The sequence below is a fragment of the Asterias rubens genome, chromosome 6, assembly GCF_902459465.1.
Source record: "Asterias rubens chromosome 6, eAstRub1.3, whole genome shotgun sequence".
NCBI classification, from domain to species: domain Eukaryota; kingdom Metazoa; phylum Echinodermata; class Asteroidea; order Forcipulatida; family Asteriidae; genus Asterias; species Asterias rubens.
Window position 1 is genome coordinate 21,882,185 of NC_047067.1, and position 16,633 is coordinate 21,898,817.

Genomic DNA, 16,633 nt, shown 5'->3' on the forward strand with positions numbered 1-16,633 from the left:
TCAAAGGTGGTGTATTTTGACCTCTTTTGCCCCCCCCCCCCCCCCGAATGGTCCGGCGGAAGAAGTAAATAAACAGGTCGATCATCGATGTGTTACAAATCAAATACATTGTTATTAAAAGTATCATTTGGCTGTTTTAGGATGTGACGAACTTGAACTTTTCTGCTGCTAACTTTTTCTCCGTACTCGTGAGGTTGGAGGGGCGTATTTAGGCGAGGGCTCACACCGGGGGCAGAGGCTCCATTTCACCCACGGGCTAGGAGGGCAGTTGGGGTCAGCACGGTGACACCGGCAGATTTGTCATACATGTATGTTGGTTGATCTTCATTCATGGTTAGTTTTTTGGTTGGAACAAAAAGTGAGTGTGGTAAGTAAAGCATTTTCATCTCCATTGCTTGGTCACTTTATTTTGGTGTGCCATTTTTTATTAATAAAATAAGGAAACTTTGACTTGGTCATGTTGGTGGTTCTTTGAAAGTTTGAGTATGTGAATACATGTATGGATGCCAGAATGATTTTGATAAAACAATTATTTGGCAAATTTACACTAGCTAGTACTAGTTGCACTTTACTTAAGTTATACTAATCATAGGATATTTCACCAGCAAGATATGACCTGGAATGCCAATGACCTTTTCTGTTTATAAATGTTGTTCCATGGGAAATTTTCATTCATTATAATTTTCATTCATTTTGGAAAAAAAAAGTTTGTGTAATGACCAATGATGGGGCTTTGTTCTCAAACTTTCTTTTTAGAAAAAAGCAGTGATCAATGAACCAATCTTCTTCGAAAAAAACTAGATCTAAAATTTTGTGTTTATACCTGTGTATAGTTGCGATAACGTAACCCCTCTTCGCCATCGGGAGGAGGGTTGCGTTATCGCAACTAACCAATGAACAGGTGTAAAGAGTGAAGAAATGAAATGATGTTCACAACGTTGGGTCGTTAACTATTCTTTGCATTTATACCCTTTTGGTTGGTATTTGGTAATAAGTTTGCATCAGGTAATTCTATTTTCTCATTTTAACAATAATTACTTCATTTCTCAGTAAGGTACTAGGATGTTGCCAAACCCTTCATCTAAGGTCTTGGTGCTGGGCACCATCACCTTAATGGTCCTCCTTCAGATGTTCATCTTTATCTCCAACTTGGACTATGAAACCTCAAGCAGAGAAGAAACGACGCTAAGCAAACTAGGCCAGCACTATCCCTTCTTGGAGAACTCGACCACGATCAACTACATCTCTTCAGAAATACAAGTAAGAGATTGTTGATTTTGCACTTGTAGTGTGTCTGATGGACTCCATGTTTAGGCTTGGTTGGAGCGTGTGCAAGTTTATCATTTGTAGGGACTAGGGCCTTCTCCTAGAACTATGAGGTTCCTTTCGCTACCATCTCTACGATACAGAGTGTAGACAACAGTGGAAACAAATCATAGTTCTAGGAGTATGTTTGGGGCCTATTATTATCTGATTATTTGTATGTGTGGACTGTCGGGCAATGCCCAAACTTATTTGGGTCGACCTAGAGTTGCTCTTTACACTCTGTTTGGTCCATTGTGACTCTGGAGCTCCTGTCTAAACTGGGTGTTAAAGGCAGTGGACACTATTGGTAATTACTCAAAATAATTATTATCTTAAAACCTTACTGGTAACAAGTAATGGGGAGAGGTTGATAGCATAAAACATTGTGAGAAACGACTCCCTCTGAAGTGACGTAGTTTTCGAGAAAGAAGTATAATTCCACGAACTTGATTTCAAGACCTCAAGTTTAGAATTCGAGGTCTCGAAATCAAGCATCTGAAAGCACACCACTTCGTGTGACAAGGGTGTTTTTTCTTTCATAGTTGAGATACACCAAGTGAGAAGACTGGTCTTTGACAATTACCAATAGTGTCCAGTGTCTTTAAATAAATCACCAAGAAGACTAGAGATTACCATCCATTTTCCCGTTATACAAAACTTTGTCAACAAAGAGTAAAACAAGAATGTCTGATGAAGTATTGGTCACTCTTGTTCACAGATGTGTTGCTGTTCTTCTCACCAAATGTGATGTTAGAAATTACTACATTTCTCCCCGTTTGGTTTAAGGTGATGTTTTTTCTAAGAGGCGTACCACCTGGCCGAGGAAGGTCTGCTCTTGCTCAAGCCATCGTCGATACCTTCAGTCAGAATTCAGTCTTTTGCTGTTCGAGTCAAACTACCTCAGTAGATGTGTCTGATCAAAACTGCCTTCAAGAGGTATGTATGGTTTGTCTGTTAATGTTGGTCAACCCTTGGTTCGGGAAATAACAGTTTATATTTTTTACTGTGAAGGGGTAACTCTGTTTCAACTTTCAGCCCCAGGAGTAGGTGGCAACCTGCCCCCTGGTGGCATTTAGTTTGGGTCGATAGCCCAAATCTGTTACGTGTAGCCCTCACCTTAAAGTGGCCGTCCATGTTAGGTGATCTCTCACAAAATAACTACAGTTTTGTATTCTTGTGTCATTCTTCCTTTAAAAAAAACACAGGTTGAAATAAACTGTAAAAAGCACATCCGGGTTATCGTCGTCGACCACGCGGATAACCCGTCCAAAGACCTGAAGAAATACTTTTCCATGGCGCATCAGTACAACTACACAACCGTGGTTGTTCAGCCCAACACTACAGTGAGGGAAGATGGCGGGAACGTTTTACAAGTAAGAGAGAGCAACGAGGTACTACAGACGCCCAAGATGCTGTACCCTTTATTCTACGGCTGGTTTCTCGGTTATAATATCTCGTTGGACGTCCAGAGACACAGGAAGACACTTTACGATGAATGTTTGCAACAGTCAAAGTTTGTGGAGATATTCAACAAGTTCGCTCTTCCAGGTTCCCCACACAATTCATCAGGTAATTTTTATGGGATACTAATTGTCTCTTAAAGGTGGAGAGGGGGCAGTTTTCTTGTCCTCTTGGCATGTCAATAAGAATAATTATGAATGAATATATAATCCAGCATTATCACACACACAGCTCTTTCAAAAAGGCTCTCAAAACTTACTTCATAAATTTGGCCTACAATACCATGGTGTGTCAAGTGGTTTAGTTCAATGGACCCAAACTCTGGTGTTGTCAGCAGAAGAGTGTGGGTTCGAATCCCGGTAATGACGCATCTGGCTGGCCTTAAGCAAGACACTTAACCATATTCGCTTTGTAAAAAGTTGGGAAGGTAGTTCATTCTGCTCTATCAGCCAGGCTCCTAGTGGATGATACCCATGTCTTATGGACTGTGAAGGGAGTAACCGTGTTTCAGCCACAGGAGTAGGTTGCAACGTGCCATTGGTGGCAGTTGATTTTGGTCAATAGCCCAAGTCAGTTAACTTGCCCTTACTTTGAAGTGGCCGTCCGACTGCCCCTTGTGGCGTTAGGCAATATCTCTTTTCTTTTCTTTTAAACACCACTGCTTAATTCTTCTGCATTATTGACTGTACAGACTAAATGGGTTTGTCATTTTTTTATATATTTTTTTTGGAGCACTATGAGCGCCTTTTTGAAGGTGAATTTGCATATTAATAATGTTACTATTATCTTGATCCTTTTTAAATGTTATCTTTTACGCCTCAGGTGGCTTGGATTTCGGGCGCTACTTCTCCCTCACAGGGTTATTGACGGGTCCCACATTACTTCATTGTACATCATTCTTCAGTAACTACGGCAACCGGACTGGTTCCAAGCAATATGCCACCTCTTCAGCCGTGAAGCAGAACACAGGCGGAGCGTACAACCTATCCATTATAGGGTTCTTGATAACCCCTCAAACATTTGGGGCACGTCTTCGTCTCACAAAAGATGAACTTGCCCTTTGGGGTGTCGATAATAGTAAAGAGGCTGACAAAACACACACAGAGTCAAATGTCGGCTCAAGGTCGTGGGTCAAGACTAACAAGGTCATCACAGCACGTACAAGTGACACGCTCAATGTGGACAAACCGGTTAGTTGCCCCAAGGGTTGGCGACCTCAGGAATTCTCCCCGACCTGCGGTCCTGGAAGTCGGGCTCACCTTACTCTTGGCCTGGGAGTGAACATCTCTGCAGTTCAGACAGGCATCGATTTAAATTTGATCATTCAACAAGAACTGCTGGCTCGTGACAAACCAAAGGACATCCCCACCCTCCAGCTTGCCGGTGGAATCGCCCGTTGCTATGGAGAAGGTAACTGGGCCATATATTTGGAGAAACCGCTTAAAGTTGGGGCATTATTCAGCGGCTGGAATTAGACTTAAATTTAAAGCCTCTCCTTTTCTGTGAAAGTACCAAACAAATTTGTTTAAGCAACCATCTATTCTCTGTTAAAATAGAGCAATATTGATCACAATGAAACTGTATGCAAATAAAGTTAACACAAAGTTGAGTGAGATATACGACTTCAAAAGGGGGGGGGGGGTAGATGTTGTGGCATGTAATCGGCACAATGTCCTGAACACCAACTAGTGGAAGTACATGTATCTAAGAAGTAACTATAAATACTAAATAGTAAACTTACGGGTACAACCATGTGTAAGATCTCTTTTATGGGGTGTCGTGGCCGAGCGGATAACAGCATCAAACTCAAGCTCTGGTGCTTCTGTTCAGCAGAGTGTGGGTTCGAATCCCGGTCGTGACACTTGTGTCCCTGAGCAAGACACTTAACTATAATTGCTTCACTCCACCCAGGGGTAAATGGGTACCTGTGAGAGCTGCGATGGTTCTTGTGATTGATTTAGCCGAGTAGCGCATTTTAATGTTGCACAGGCTGCATACTCCCCACCAGGGAGCCGAGATGGTTTAAGGGGTGATTTAAGGCCCGGTGACCAGGGGTAACAATGTGAAGCGCCTTGGGACGCCCTCCACATGTGAAAAGCGCTATATAAAAACGGGTTATTATTATTATTATTTTGTCAGAGTGTTGGCTCTGAAAAGAGCTGCTGTGGTCTTGACGTTTCGAGTAGTTTACTCTGCTCGTCTTCAGGAGAAGGGTATACTGTTTGAAACGTCAAGACCACACCGGCTCTTTTTAAACCCAACACTCCCTCAAATAAGAGATTTTAAACATAATTGTACCTGCAAGTTTACAATTTAGTCTTTATAGTTCTTATTTTTTCACACTATGCAAAGCTAAACGCCATTTACATGTATCTAAGTAGATTTTGTCAGACATAGTGTTTTAATCGTCACCAAAGAAATAAACAGTGGGCAAGTCTTCTGAAATCAATAACAAAGTTCGAAATGGAACTTTTCACCATTTTTTTTTTTTCATACCCGGATGGACAGTTGTATTTTTAATTAAAAACTTTTTGAATGCATGTTTATATATTTAAATACTTAAATATTTATATTAAATATAATGAGGTCGGTGATGACCTTGGCTTGATCGAAATGCTTGTATAATAATCGGGTCATTTAATTTGCATATTTGTATTAATTTTTTAATGAGGTTAATGCAGATTTCTACAAAAACTCTGTAGAATAAAAAATACAATTGTAAAGCAATATTTATATTTATTCTTATCTTGCCATTTAATAGATGACAAATTCCCAATTTTTTAATTACCAAAAATTCAGTTTATAAGTACCTCCAATCTTTGACAAACCTTTTAATTGAATTTTCACACACACAAAAATCAAGCAATATGCTAAGCGCCTGTTTAGAGTAGTTTTCTTTTTTAGGTTTTATAACAAATAGATTTTTGATAAGTTACATTTTGATTCAAATGATTCCAGCATGTAAAACGCATGGCGTTTACTATATTAATGAAGATTTGAAGATCGAAGCTGATGCAATAAAACTTGCTTTGAAACTTTTTATCAGATCATCCTCCGTTTGATTTTCTTATTTTAGTTATATACCATTCTTATGCTAGTTTATCAAAAACATTGCACTTTAAGACAATGTCAAATTGTGAAATTTATAACTTAGCAAAGACACAGACCTGTTGATATTTAAAATGTTGAAAAAATAAATAATTTTCATTGCATCATCGCATCACCAAGCTGTAAAATATCTCAACTTGGTAAAAGTACCAATAGTCCTTAAAAAAATTATGCCTGAAATAAAACCAAGTCTAAAAATTACCCGAACAAGGGTCTGGACTTGACAAAACTCACTTTTTATAAAATAAAAAAAAACATAATGATTTTGTTTCCTCTATACATTCTAATTTGTCTTTATTGTCCTAATTTAAATACACCTTTCACCTCTTTCCCATATGCTAACAAAATTGTAAAAAGATTAGAGATTATTTTTTCATAGATTTGGTCTCACAATGAAATGCCTTCGCAAGCTCAAATTTAAAGAAATATAAGTTTGCTGTTATATGTCCAGTTATTGTTGATATTTATAAACATTCTTCTGATTTAAGTTTTCCCATCACACACAAACACAATACCATACAAATATGGTATAAATTTTATACAATATACTTTTTACTATAAAATATACTATATAATATACTGCATATAGTACATTATACAATTGTAATAATTTGAAAGTGCCCAGGATAGAGGTCTCCAAAAAGCATTGGCTTGTCCAGTGGTGACCTCATGATACAAGACCCAAACCAAACATTGAAAATATAGTCTAAAATAGACATCTGGGCCCAATTTCATAGAGCTGCTTAAGCACAAAATTTTGCTTACGCAAAATTCCTTGCTTAGTGAAATCAGATTACCGGCCAAGACTCCACTCAATTGTTATGCTAAGTAAACAACAACTAAATACCAGTCACAAGCAATGTATATGGCATGAAATTTTGGCTGGTAACATGTGTAAAATAAGCGAGCTATTTTCGTGCTTAAGCACATTTTTTGCTTAAGCAGCTCTATGAAATTGGCCCCTGAGCTTGTATCAGAAGCAGAATAAAGAAATAAAATTTGTTAAAAGAGAAAGACACATTTGGACAAATTCATCAAAAAATCCACTTTTGTCAAAATTAAAACTATACCATATTTATGCTTAGCATGATCAAACGAACTACTAGCACACCATACTCAAGTTTATTCCTGTTTAGGTATGGTAATACGCATCATGCCAGATCTCACCCGATCGCTTCAGAGACCTGAAAAAATAAACACACATTATTTTTAATTGTTGTTGCATTCTGTAGCATTTTAGCCTTTGAGAAAGACTCTGCTAGTGTTGTAACATCAGACCATTATTTTCTTTTTGCATTTAGTGGTTTTTGTAACATACTGGAGTTGTTGGTGCCGCGTCCAACACCCAACCTGGTGGACCAAAAAGAAATAAGGCAGGCCAATGACTTCATGAGGTCGAGCCGTAAGAACCAAGCTGGAAGAGATGGGGCATACAGACCCCTTGCACAATGCGCAGCGAACTTACACATGCCTATCTTGTCCGCCATTTTTAGGGTCAAAATTGTGCACTAAGAAATTTACTCTCAAAATGATGGGAATGGTAGTCAAGTATTCTTAGAAGTTGCGTTCTGCATTACTAAATGGGTCTACATGGGGTGAGGCAAAACCCAAGAAACAAAACAAAAATCTGTAATTTGCGTGTATCGGCCTTGTACACTGGAAAAAGCTCAAGAAAAGCAAATACTATGCACTGATTTCTTAAGAAAATTTCACCAACATGGACAATGGTTACTTACCGCACGATGTCAGCAAAAGCACAAAACAGTGTTTTAGTTTGATACGGGAGACCATGTTTTTTACATAAAGCTTTGACATCAGGCACTATTTTGTGAAAGTTGTGCCTCGGCATGGTGGGGAATAGGCTGAAAAAAGGACAAACCAAACATATATTAAAAATTAGTAGGATTTGAAACTTTGCATGGTGGAAATACGATACAGACAGGTTTGCGGGAACACCATAACGATAATCTCTAAATGAAATGGGGTGGTTCTGAACGTTGGTTTCAACTCGACGTTTCGATCAGTATGCTCTGATCGTCTTTACGAGAAAGCTAGATTTTGATGCTGCACGCTGCTTATTAGCTTGGTGTCTATATCCTCATACCCCTATAGGCCCCACACCCTCACTATCCCCTGTGCTTGTTCCTACTGACACAGTTGAGTGAGCACTCGTTCCACACACACTAGTCCCAGGATCCTGGGTGGGATCCAGTTTACCATGCATCACAGGCTCCAGTTCCCTCCTTCGTGCATCACCAACAATCCAATCATACTGGGTACCAATCAGATGACATTGGAAAAATGGCGACAAAAGGGACAAAACCATCTTGTTGTAAGATGCATTTTTGTTTATGGTATGAAAAACTTACTGGTGTTCGATCTGGTAGTTCAGGTGCCCCGTGAACCAATCGTTAAAGAACGACGGATCTACATTGCAGGTAGCCTGTAGCTGCATTGGTAACCATTCCTTCTTATCGTCATAGTCAATCTTCATGGGTATATGGTTCATCTGAGTGACCCACACGAACCAATGACTCTCCATAAACCTGGAAATAAAAACATGCAAAAATAACTACAAAAATTTCCCAATTAGGTATAGACAACCCAAGCTATTTCACAAAGCCCCAAGATTCATCTTAAGACAAGTTGTCAGTATCGCCAAAGTTATTTGTATTGTGACATCACAGTACCTTGATCACCCCTTCCCCGAACCATACCCCTTTCCTTTCCGTGATCATTCCCCTCCCTAGCTCATCCCCTCCCCCCAATCATACCCCTTACCTTGCTGCCCTAGCCCATACCTTTCCCCTTAATGATGCCCCCTGCCTAGCTTGCCAAAGCTCACCTAAGGTAAAACTACATCACCAATTGTTGGACCCCTCGCTTCAAGCTAAATTAGGCTCATCAAGAATGATCATATCCATATGTTAATATAAAAATTGATGCAACCCTACTTTACAAATCATCTTTTTAAAAATCCCCAAAGCAGTTGGTCCCAATCTATTTTGACTAAAAACATAAATACCTGACAAACAAGTAGAAAAAGAAAGCACCAGATACACCTAAAAGTGGGCCAAAGGTCACAAAGAGTTTGGTGAAAAAGAACACCATCCAGAAGACATCCTGGAAAGAGAAATACAAAAAAAATATTCGATGTTGAAATTATTCTAATTCTACTGTTTTTCTTTAGTTACCTTTTCCAATTACATTAAAACTTGGAGTACGAGTGCAACATGACTGCATCACAATAACTGAATTGGGCATTGGGCCTTCATAAAAGTGTAGCAATTCCAACTTACGATCCAGACCTTCTTCCTGAGAATGTGTGAAGTGTATTCATAATGAAAGTACAGCGGTAGCAACAACGGCGGTAAAACTGTCAGAAAAAGAAGGGAAAAAAATGCAGTCATAAGAGTAAGACAGGATAACTTTATTTCGTTGACTTCACAATGGTTTAAATTATATAATGTAATTAACCACAAGGAAACCCAACTGGTTAAATTTTAAGTAAGTTTGGCTTGAACGAAGAAAGATTTACTAGAGTGGGACTTGAGCCTGGACCTCTGGATTAACGTGCCGGCGCTCAACCAACTGAGCTATCTAGCCCTAATCTTGGCAAGTCCTATTTTGTCTACTCTATATCTTTGTTTGGGGGTGCCAGGTGGGAAGCCATTCAAACTGTACCTCATGAAGGTGATCTTTCTCCTGCCGCTTCCCAAAGAATCCACTCCTTAGCAAACTGTAGAGGGTACCCTATTACCAAGGAGGCAGTGAATGGAACAACTTCCCTCCCAACCCAAAATCCATCATCATCAAAAGAATTAGCAATGGAATAGAATTTGAACAAAGAAATAGAATTTGAAAAAAGAAATAAAAATTCAAAGTAGAAATACTTTCATCAACAGGCCTGATGTTTTATTTTTGAAAGACCAAGTGCACAAAGGCATTTTGCCCTTGATAAACGGCACCTCTATGACACAATTGTAAATTTGTATTGGAATATTTCAAAGGGCACCAAGGCGACCAAAGGCAATTGCCTCCGCGAAGTGGTAAGGCTGCATGACATTGAGAAAAGGGTATGTCAAAGTGCAACTTACTGAAGAAGAAGTAGCTTTGTTGGTGATCATACGGCATGAAACCTTTCTTCTTTTTGGCCCATTGAACGGGCTGCTGCTCACCCAACATGAATATATACTCCATCCTGATGTCTGGATCCTTCATGATGATGTTGGGCTTAGCATGGTGCTGGAAATGGCGGTAGTTCCACCAGTGAGCGGACGAGCCCTGAGGGGAAAACAATTAAATATTTTAGGTTTAAATGCTAGAATGATGAAGTTGGATTCATTTGAAATATTGGAAGCCCTTACTGAAAAATTGCTATAATATGAAGCTGGAATTATGAGTTATTATGTCAGAATTGTTTGTTTATTATTCTCCTTTTTTAACCAATATGGAAATAAATGTTGATTGGATTGAAAACAAATTGGATTGAATGGGGGAGAGCTTGGAGAATTTTGAATATGATAAAAAAATATTGTAATCTTTTTGTTCTTGTTGTCAGCTCTGAGATTTACAGGGCGTGTCAGCCAAGGCAGTCTAGCACATCGAAGTCAAGTTGTGGTAGCCATGTCAACACAAAGTGGGTTTTTATGAACTAAATCAAATTGAAAATAATCTTTACCTTCATTCCACCAAGGATGAAGCCATGCAACGCATGATTCCAGCTCGACTTCTTGAAGACGGAAAGATGACCTAGGTCATGCTGAAACCATCCTGACTGACCCTATGGAAGAAATTTTCACAAATTGAAGTTAAAAACACTGGTTGATAATTCCGTAACAAGGAATAATTTTGAGAATTTCATTTGCCGTAATTATTATTTGTACTACTATTACTTAAGAATCACTAGAAAGCAAAGATCTTTGTGTGAGTTTACAACGTTGTATCTCCATCTTGTAATAGAGATGTGTCTGGCTGCATCCAAAATCTTGGCACCCAGGATATTTAAAGCAAAATATTTTGTTCTGGCACTTTCAAACTCTCATGTAGGCCATGTGTAAATGCTTTTTTTTCGGTGATAAGACATTGTTTCACTATGATTCATGTATAATAATAATATTGAGTTTTTATATAGCGCTTTTTCACTCCCTACGGGCGTCTCAAAGCGCTTCAAGATATTACCCCTGGTCCCTGGGCCTTAATTCACTCCTTAAACCATCTCAGCTCCCTGGGGAGTATACAGCCTCGTGCAACAAATGCACTACTCGGCTAAATCAATCACAAGAACCATCTCAGCCCTCACAGGTACCCATTTACCCCTGGGTGGAGAGAAGCATAATAGTTAAGTGTCTTGCTCAGGGACACAAGTGTCACGACCGGGATTCAAACCCACACTCTGCTGAACAGAATCAGCAGAGCTTGAATTCGGAGCTCTTAACCGCTCGGCCACGACACCCCATCAGAGCACATCTTCTTAAAGCCTTTTGGCAAAACCACTTGCTCTGAGCGCAGACAAACATTGCTTAACAAAAACTAGTTACCAGCCAAAATTCCATAAAGTTTGCAACTGGTGCACCACTAAAGAAATTTGCTAAGCACTGCTTTAACAGCTTTATGAAAGTGGGCCCAGATGAGATGTGACATTATTTCGAAGACAAAAACAAATTTCAGACAAAATATTTCACGTACCTGAACTACAAGAAGTAAAAATGCAGAAGTGAGGTAAGGGAGCCAGCCAGTACCGAAGTACCACATGACAAACCAACCGAGAACATCAAGGGCAAGAATATGCCCGAGATGAGCTGCGTAGAACCAGAGATTGGGTTTCAAGAGGTTTAGCTGCTCCACCTTGCTGCGTAGATCCCTCATGTCTGTGACGATGGAGCTCTGAAAATAAAAACCGATAGAGGCAAAATCAATGGGGAACTTTTGAGACGTTAGTGGCAGCAGACATAACGCTCCTTTTTTGCAGCTCTGAACATCCGGGCAAAGGTCCGAGCATGTGCACTATTGGCGAGAGAAAAAGGACCATCCAAAAATCTCTAATTAAATAGCAATTGCCTCATTTTTAGGATGAGGCCAGTTTGGCCTTTAACAAATGAACAGTTTTAAAGGCCGACTAGGGCATGAGAAAGGGCACCACGGCCAACTGGGGTCTCCAAAAAAGGACCAATCATTTGAAACCATTTAACTAATTAATAACAAATAAATTATAATGGATGTTAAATTTGCATCGGTGATAAAGAATATTAATTTTGGTTTTTACCCATACACCGATGTGTGTTAGCACTGTATACTCAGTACTTGCCCGAGTCCTGTGAAAAAATATCACAGGCATGTTACTCGGGTGGGATTCGAACCCACGACCCTTGCAATTCTAGAGCAGTGTCTTACCGACTAGACTACCGAGGTTGCCCGGTAGCTAGAGGCAGTTCGAATCCTATGTTTTTGGCAGCGGGTACCGCAAGAAATTTGGGATGAAGTTCGACGAGATTGGTTTTTCTACCTTTGGTTTGTTGTCTTTCTCCAAAGATCCAATGCAGAGTGGTTTTAAATACTTGGTAACAAGTTCCTTGTCCGGATGAAACGCCACAAAGGCATCCTGCAAATCAAAGAAAATAAAACTTCAGAAACCTTCAGAGAGCCTACTAGACCCCAGTATACATCTTACATTGTATGTGTACTATAAGCAAGACATGTGTGAGACACAATAAACCAAGCAAGCATCAAAGCAACAGCTCTTGTAGAACTCAAGACATTAGCAACAAACTTTGAAGGCAGTTGGTAGTTACTCAAAATAATCATTAGCATAAAACCTTTCTTGGTGACCAGTAATGGGGAGAGGTTGATGGTATAAAACATTGTGAGAAACGGCTCCCTCTTGAAGTGCCATAGTTTTCGAGAAAGAAGTAATTTTCCACGAATTTGATTTCGAGACAACAGATTTAGAACTTGAGGTCTCGAAATCAAGCATCTAAACGCACACAACTTCGTGTGACAAGGGTGGTTTTCCTTTCATTATTATCTCGCAAGTTTGATGACCGATTGAGCTCAAATTTTCACAGGTTTGTTATTTTATGCATATGTTGAGATACAGCAACTGTGAAGGCTAGTCTTTGACAATTACCAATAGTGTCCACTGCCTTTAAGGGCCGGATTGTGTGCTTGCCTTCCAACCCTAAGAACCCTGGTTTGAATCCCGTTGGAGGCACTATGTGGATTGGGTTTTCAAACCCTATCCCTGGATTAATTCATTCGGGTTCTCCTCCCACATCTAAAACTCAAACTTTGACTTCTCTCTAAGGGGTTTTCTAGTACAGTTATGAAAGTCGCTTATCTGTGAGTCATTTACTTCACAACCAGAGTTAAGAAAATAAATAGTAACCAAATGATGACATTTATCACAGAAAAACTTCAAAGTCTCAACAAAGAGACATGCAAAACATTGCAGCCTTTAAGGCTTAAAAACGTCGCCTCCCACTTTTCCAGCTTCCAAAGCCCAAAGAAAGATGCCCCAAGAAACTCATCGTTACATCCTCCCCAGCAGACAGAACCTCGAGTCCTCCTTGGTGTCTAGTCACCCACTTTGAGACGTCATAAACCCCATTCTCAATCACCAACCACTTGTCTCTCTTCACTAACACCCTAAGAAACTCACCATTGCATCCTCCCCAGCATAGTGAGACAGAACCTTGAACCCTCCTTGGTGTCTAGTCACCCACTTTGAGACGTCATAAACCCAGTTCTCAATCACCACCCACTTGTCCCTCTTCACTAAAACCCTAAGAAACTCACCGTTGCATCCTCCCCAGCATAGTGAGACAGAACCTTGAACCCTCCTGGGTGTCTAGTCACCCACTTTGAGACGTCATAAACCCCATTCTCAATCACCACCCACTTGTCTGTCTTACTGCTGTGCTCCTTCACTTCATCCCAGGTATAGGTGCTCTTTTTGCTGACCTGGGCTGAACTCTGACCCTGCTGACCTTTACCCATGTTTCCATCCAAGCTTCTTTCCTTTGAAATGAAAAAAAATGAAGCATCAAGTCTTAAAAAATGCTACCGCTACCTTTATGAAATCATGACCTACCACTAGAATAGGCCATGTAATTTAGTCCAGCTCACTTCCTTGTATCTTAAAGTGCTACACTGGCTACCACTTCCTTTATGTAGGCCCTAATTGGAGATTTTTGGACGGTCCTTTTTAACAGTTCTCGCCAGTAGTGCGCATGCTCAGACCTACGCGCGCAATACTTAGCATGTGCATGCAGTGAGCCATAAACCTTTTCGCAAATACCCATTAACTGCAAGCGCCAACCATTGAATGAGGTGCATTGTGGTCTAGCTAAGGAGCAAATTTGATCACCAGCTAGACCACAATGCACCTAATTCCACGCCTAACGCGCGCACCCCAGTATTTGCGAAAAAGGGACAGTTAATATGTCTGCTGCCACCAGCGTCACAAAAGTCTCCCATTAGTCTAGAGCTACCACTTGTCTATACCACTTGCCTACCTTTAGGCATAATGTCATTATTTAGTCTTAAAAGTGCTGCCACTACCAACCTTCCTTGTTTTTATATATCACTGATGTCAAAGTGGTAGCACAAGAAAATGAAATCCCAGGCCTAAAAAGTCAGGCTTGGGGCACAGTACAAAAGCCAAGTGTGTTACCAGAGTACTAAAGTGACAGAGGAGTCCAACCTTACCTGGGCTAAAGTGACATAATTGGTGATAATGTGAACAATGGAGAAAGCATTCAGCAATAGGTTATTATCTTATCTCTACTGCCTACAATGGTGACAACAAACAGCTGACACAGACATGAGTAGATACTTTACTTATTAATTCTGTTATACAATAGTCTAGACATAACTTGGCGCTCTTCAGCCATATTTAGTAAGTTACAATTTAAAAAAGGGGAAAAGTTTCCGTATGGCGCCACAACTTTTTCATTTGAAATGAAATAATATACCTCAATGAGATATCCCTTTTTGTAAAAATTAGTGAAAAAGTGGTGGCGCCATACGGAAAGTTATCCGTAACGGCATATATACATCCAGAAAAAAAGAGAGAAACATAAGTAATTAGTTCGAATACTGTTGAAAAGAAAACACCTTTCATAGCCCGGAAATCACCAGGGCCGGTCTACATCACCAGGGCCGGTCTGCATGCAACCACGGGTAGGTTTTGAATGGAAACTCGCCCAACTGTCACACCCGGTCACATCCCGGTCAACAACAAAACCCAGCACTGGAAATGATTTAGTTTTCAGGTTTTAACAAAAGTTGTGATACGAAAACGGGCGCAAACTTACCTATACCAGCAGTGCGATGTTTTCTCTGAAGATTTGATGTAGGAAAGATGTTCCCTTGATGCTTGATCCCAATGATCACCCGCCCATTCACAGATAGTAGAGCAGTCCTCCTGGCACGTACGCTGGCTAGCCCCTGGGAATGAGTAGACACCGGTGGGGTGGGGGGGGGGGGAGTTGATGGTTGACTGACGAGGCAGCCTCTTGTTATCGCACCTCGTGCAAACAGTTCAACAACAACAGAGCGGTCATCTGTCCTTGAATTCTTACATAAATCCTTTTATTTTTTATTAGGCAAATAGAGTGAATGTAATTACGCCACCCATCCGATGCGTGATCACGCCATGTTACTATATAAATTAGTTGGTTTTAATTTTAAAGCGGTAAAACTTTGTTCCAAAATTAATCGCATATGGTTGTGGAGAAAGGAAATGCAAACTAGATTAAGTTTAATATTCGAAATGACCCTTTTAACCGGGCACGAGTAGTGAGTTCTTTGGTATGACATCTGCTCAGAAAATTTAATTTGAAACCCGACTAAAATAATTACTAGATAGTTTGGAGCGCTCTACCTTCAACCGTTTTTTTCCCCTCAAGCCGGCCATTTTGTTTTGTCTTCCGGCATTCACCCAATACATTGTATCATATAACCTACTAAAAGTCCTTGACTTTTGTTGTGCTCCGGTAAACAAAGTTCCCTTTTACTGTTTATTTCTATTTTGTCTATTGCATTTTGCTTTTTAACTTTGCAACAACATCGAATAAAATAAAGTCAAATGGTCAAAACAAATGTATTAATCTGGAGTAAGGGTCTGAAACTGAAATATAAAAGGTTTTAATGGATAGTATTGTTACCTTTTGGTAATCCCTGGAGCTATATATCAAAAAGAACTTTTAGAGGGAATAGGATCCTCAATGCTGGAAAAGTCGGATTAAAGAAGACGGTTGCCTTTAAAGAAAAAAAACCAGCTATTTTTCTGCATCGGAGACTCCCAACAAAAGTCTAAAATCAGATAACATTCTCCAATGTTTAATCCCAGGTTTAAAAAAGGCAAACAAACAAACTAAAACATCGTCTGGCCCACAGAGGGATAATTCCCAGACATAACTGTCAACAATAATTTGCAATTAGACAATTTGCTTACGATTTCGTAAGGTTTTTAATTACGGCACTTACAAACAATTGGAATGTTTTCAGTAAAGGCACCAATTGTTAAAGATAACTTTCTCATTAGTGTCTAACTGGTGGGAAATTAATAAAATCTGACAAAAACTGAATTACTTATTTCTCCCATTTCCAACAAAATATTAACTTAATGTCTGCATAATTTGAGGCTTGAGAGTTTCAAAAGGCAAATCATAATATTTACAAAGATCAGAATTTGTCTGTAAAGGCACACACTAAATGTGAAAGACAACTTTGACATGGAACTAAAACATCGTCTGGC

General features: G+C 39.7%; 2 protein-coding genes across 4 annotated transcripts; one reads left to right on the plus strand and one right to left on the minus strand.

Moving 5' to 3' along the window:
• The first annotated feature begins 48 nt into the window (after nucleotides 1–48).
• On the plus strand, nucleotides 49–4,527 carry LOC117291109 (2',3'-cyclic-nucleotide 3'-phosphodiesterase-like). 2 transcript variants are annotated; one of them, XM_033772636.1, is made up of 5 exons: nucleotides 49–367; nucleotides 1,051–1,260; nucleotides 2,092–2,241; nucleotides 2,511–2,874; nucleotides 3,589–4,527. In XM_033772636.1, exons 2-5 carry the CDS (start codon nucleotides 1,063–1,065, stop codon nucleotides 4,239–4,241), a joined length of 1,365 nt encoding a protein of 454 aa, XP_033628527.1. In that variant the 5' UTR covers nucleotides 49–367; nucleotides 1,051–1,062; the 3' UTR covers nucleotides 4,242–4,527. The 2 variants fall into 2 exon arrangements, with proteins under 2 accessions (XP_033628527.1, XP_033628529.1); XM_033772638.1 differs by lacking the exon at nucleotides 49–367 and having other exon boundaries at nucleotides 1,184–1,260; nucleotides 2,024–2,241.
• A 2,280-nt stretch (nucleotides 4,528–6,807) lies between these two features.
• On the minus strand, nucleotides 6,808–15,338 carry LOC117291165 (acyl-CoA 6-desaturase-like). Of its 2 annotated transcripts, none has more exons than XM_033772727.1 (11): nucleotides 15,189–15,338; nucleotides 13,669–13,885; nucleotides 12,380–12,475; nucleotides 11,563–11,760; nucleotides 10,556–10,657; nucleotides 9,972–10,158; nucleotides 9,174–9,250; nucleotides 8,900–8,997; nucleotides 8,244–8,420; nucleotides 7,611–7,736; nucleotides 6,808–7,058 (listed from the first exon to the last, which is right to left on the minus strand). In XM_033772727.1, exons 2-11 carry the CDS (start codon nucleotides 13,867–13,869, stop codon nucleotides 7,007–7,009), a joined length of 1,314 nt encoding a protein of 437 aa, XP_033628618.1. In that variant the 5' UTR covers nucleotides 13,870–13,885; nucleotides 15,189–15,338; the 3' UTR covers nucleotides 6,808–7,006. The 2 variants fall into 2 exon arrangements, with proteins under 2 accessions (XP_033628618.1, XP_033628616.1); XM_033772725.1 differs by having other exon boundaries at nucleotides 13,669–13,890.
• Between the last annotated feature and the right edge of the window lie 1,295 nt (nucleotides 15,339–16,633).